Below are 1634 nucleotides of genomic sequence, written 5' to 3'. Positions count from 1 at the left end.
TACAACGGAGCTGATCCAGCTTTGCTGCGGTCATGAAGACATTACTAAACTGTGGGCCGGCTTTACATTGAACTCCTGGCAACGTCCCGCCCCAACCTATGGTCCCCATATACAGTCGCTGAATCCCCCTCAGCTGTGTGTCTGTGTATTCAGCAGGATGTCTACGGGAGTGACTTAGAGTGAAGTTGTTGTATATATAACACATATAATGGCACTGTTATAGCGGTAAACACTGAATAAAGAACATGTCAAGCTATGTGCTGTATCAGAAACAATGCACGACGTGTTTTGGAAGTACTATTGTCTGTGTTTACATTAGCAAGCATCGCTAACAGTCAGAGCTAACGCTGTACTGGAGAGAGTATGTTTAAATAGCAGGATATAAAAAGGTTCTGTCCTTGTGGTAAACCCGTGAGAGAGAAAGTGTTTGAGCTTCATACTGTTTCAGAAATAATCCTTGATGTGGTTTGGAACATAATATGGCGTTTAATCACGGCAGCGTTTAGCTGAGTTTCTGCTGGTAGGCTCTCCACAGAGCTCACTGCTTGCATTCGGACGGACGCTCCAAAGGGGCGTGGCCAGAAGCAGCTCTGTTACATTTAAAGGGCCAGACTAAGAAACAGCACTTTAGTAACAGGGCTGAAATAGAGGGGTATGAGGCATGCTACAATGGGTGATCTGTTTGGTATTTTGAGCAAAACACTTCAGAGACATGTTTTGTATAGATATGGCCCTATAATATATTGTTCAAATATAGCATAATAGGTGAGCTTTAATATTATTGCCTTTAACTAACCTAATACAGTTATGTGACATTTGTTGACATAATCAATTAAGCCAATGTTTCAGTTTTTTCAGTTTGTGTCACTGTGATGAATTCCATGTGACTGTAATGGTTTCTTAAGGCTGTAGATCCAGGAAAGAGATGTTCTAAACTCTATGGTGCTGTCCAGTCTTTCAGAGAACCAGTCCCTGCTGAAAATGCCTCCCTGGTCAAACCCCTGGCTGGTGGGAGCCATCTGTCTGTCCATGGCTCTACACTTCCTCATTCTATATGTAGACCCACTGCCGGTAAGCATGCACTCATCAATATATTTTGGCCTACACTTATTATCCATCCTTGACTTAAACTTCCTCCCACCCTCTGTCTGTGGCTTCAGATGATCTTCCAGATACGCCCTCTGTCCTGGCCTCAGTGGGTGGTGGTGTTGAAGATGTCTCTTCCTGTCATCTTGATGGATGAAGCTCTAAAGCTCCTGGCCCGCAACTACATTGAGCCAGGAAGCCAGATGCAGGTGAGAAGATCATGAGAGCTTTTGTTAATGCTATAGAGTGGTGCAGGAATGAGTCCTAAACCCAAAAATCCTGTTTTTGATTAATTTACTACTTCCGTGCTCCCTCATCTTGAAGCAATTGATTATTTTTTCTGTTTTTTTTTAATGAAATGCCCGAATCAAGGTCTGTGGTTTATTTAAGATATCAATATTTCCACCTTTAGTTGTTTATAGCTACCGTTAGTTTTTATCTCCCAGAGATTGCATATTAAGGATGTTGAAATTAATAGTTTCTACGATGCGGACGTGGACGATTCTGCATCGATGCAGTGACAGAACATAATCGATTGTAGCGTAGTA

At 42.3% G+C, this 1634-nt stretch overlaps 1 protein-coding gene across 1 annotated transcript; it reads left to right on the top strand.

Moving 5' to 3' along the window:
- Positions 1-912: 912 nt before the first annotated feature.
- Positions 913-1310, top strand: LOC104954502 (sarcoplasmic/endoplasmic reticulum calcium ATPase 2-like; the record flags this gene model as incomplete). The annotated part of the gene is made up of 2 exons (XM_010781617.1): positions 913-1071; positions 1161-1310. Coding segments are annotated over 2 exons (309 nt in total), but the record flags the coding sequence as incomplete, so codon positions are not given.
- Between the last annotated feature and the right edge of the window lie 324 nt (positions 1311-1634).

Source organism: Notothenia coriiceps, unplaced genomic scaffold (assembly GCF_000735185.1).
Source record: "Notothenia coriiceps isolate Sejong01 unplaced genomic scaffold, NC01 NC01_scaffold00023437, whole genome shotgun sequence".
Taxonomy (NCBI): Eukaryota; Metazoa; Chordata; class Actinopteri; order Perciformes; family Nototheniidae; genus Notothenia; species Notothenia coriiceps.
This window is presented reverse-complemented; position numbering and strand designations above follow the sequence as displayed.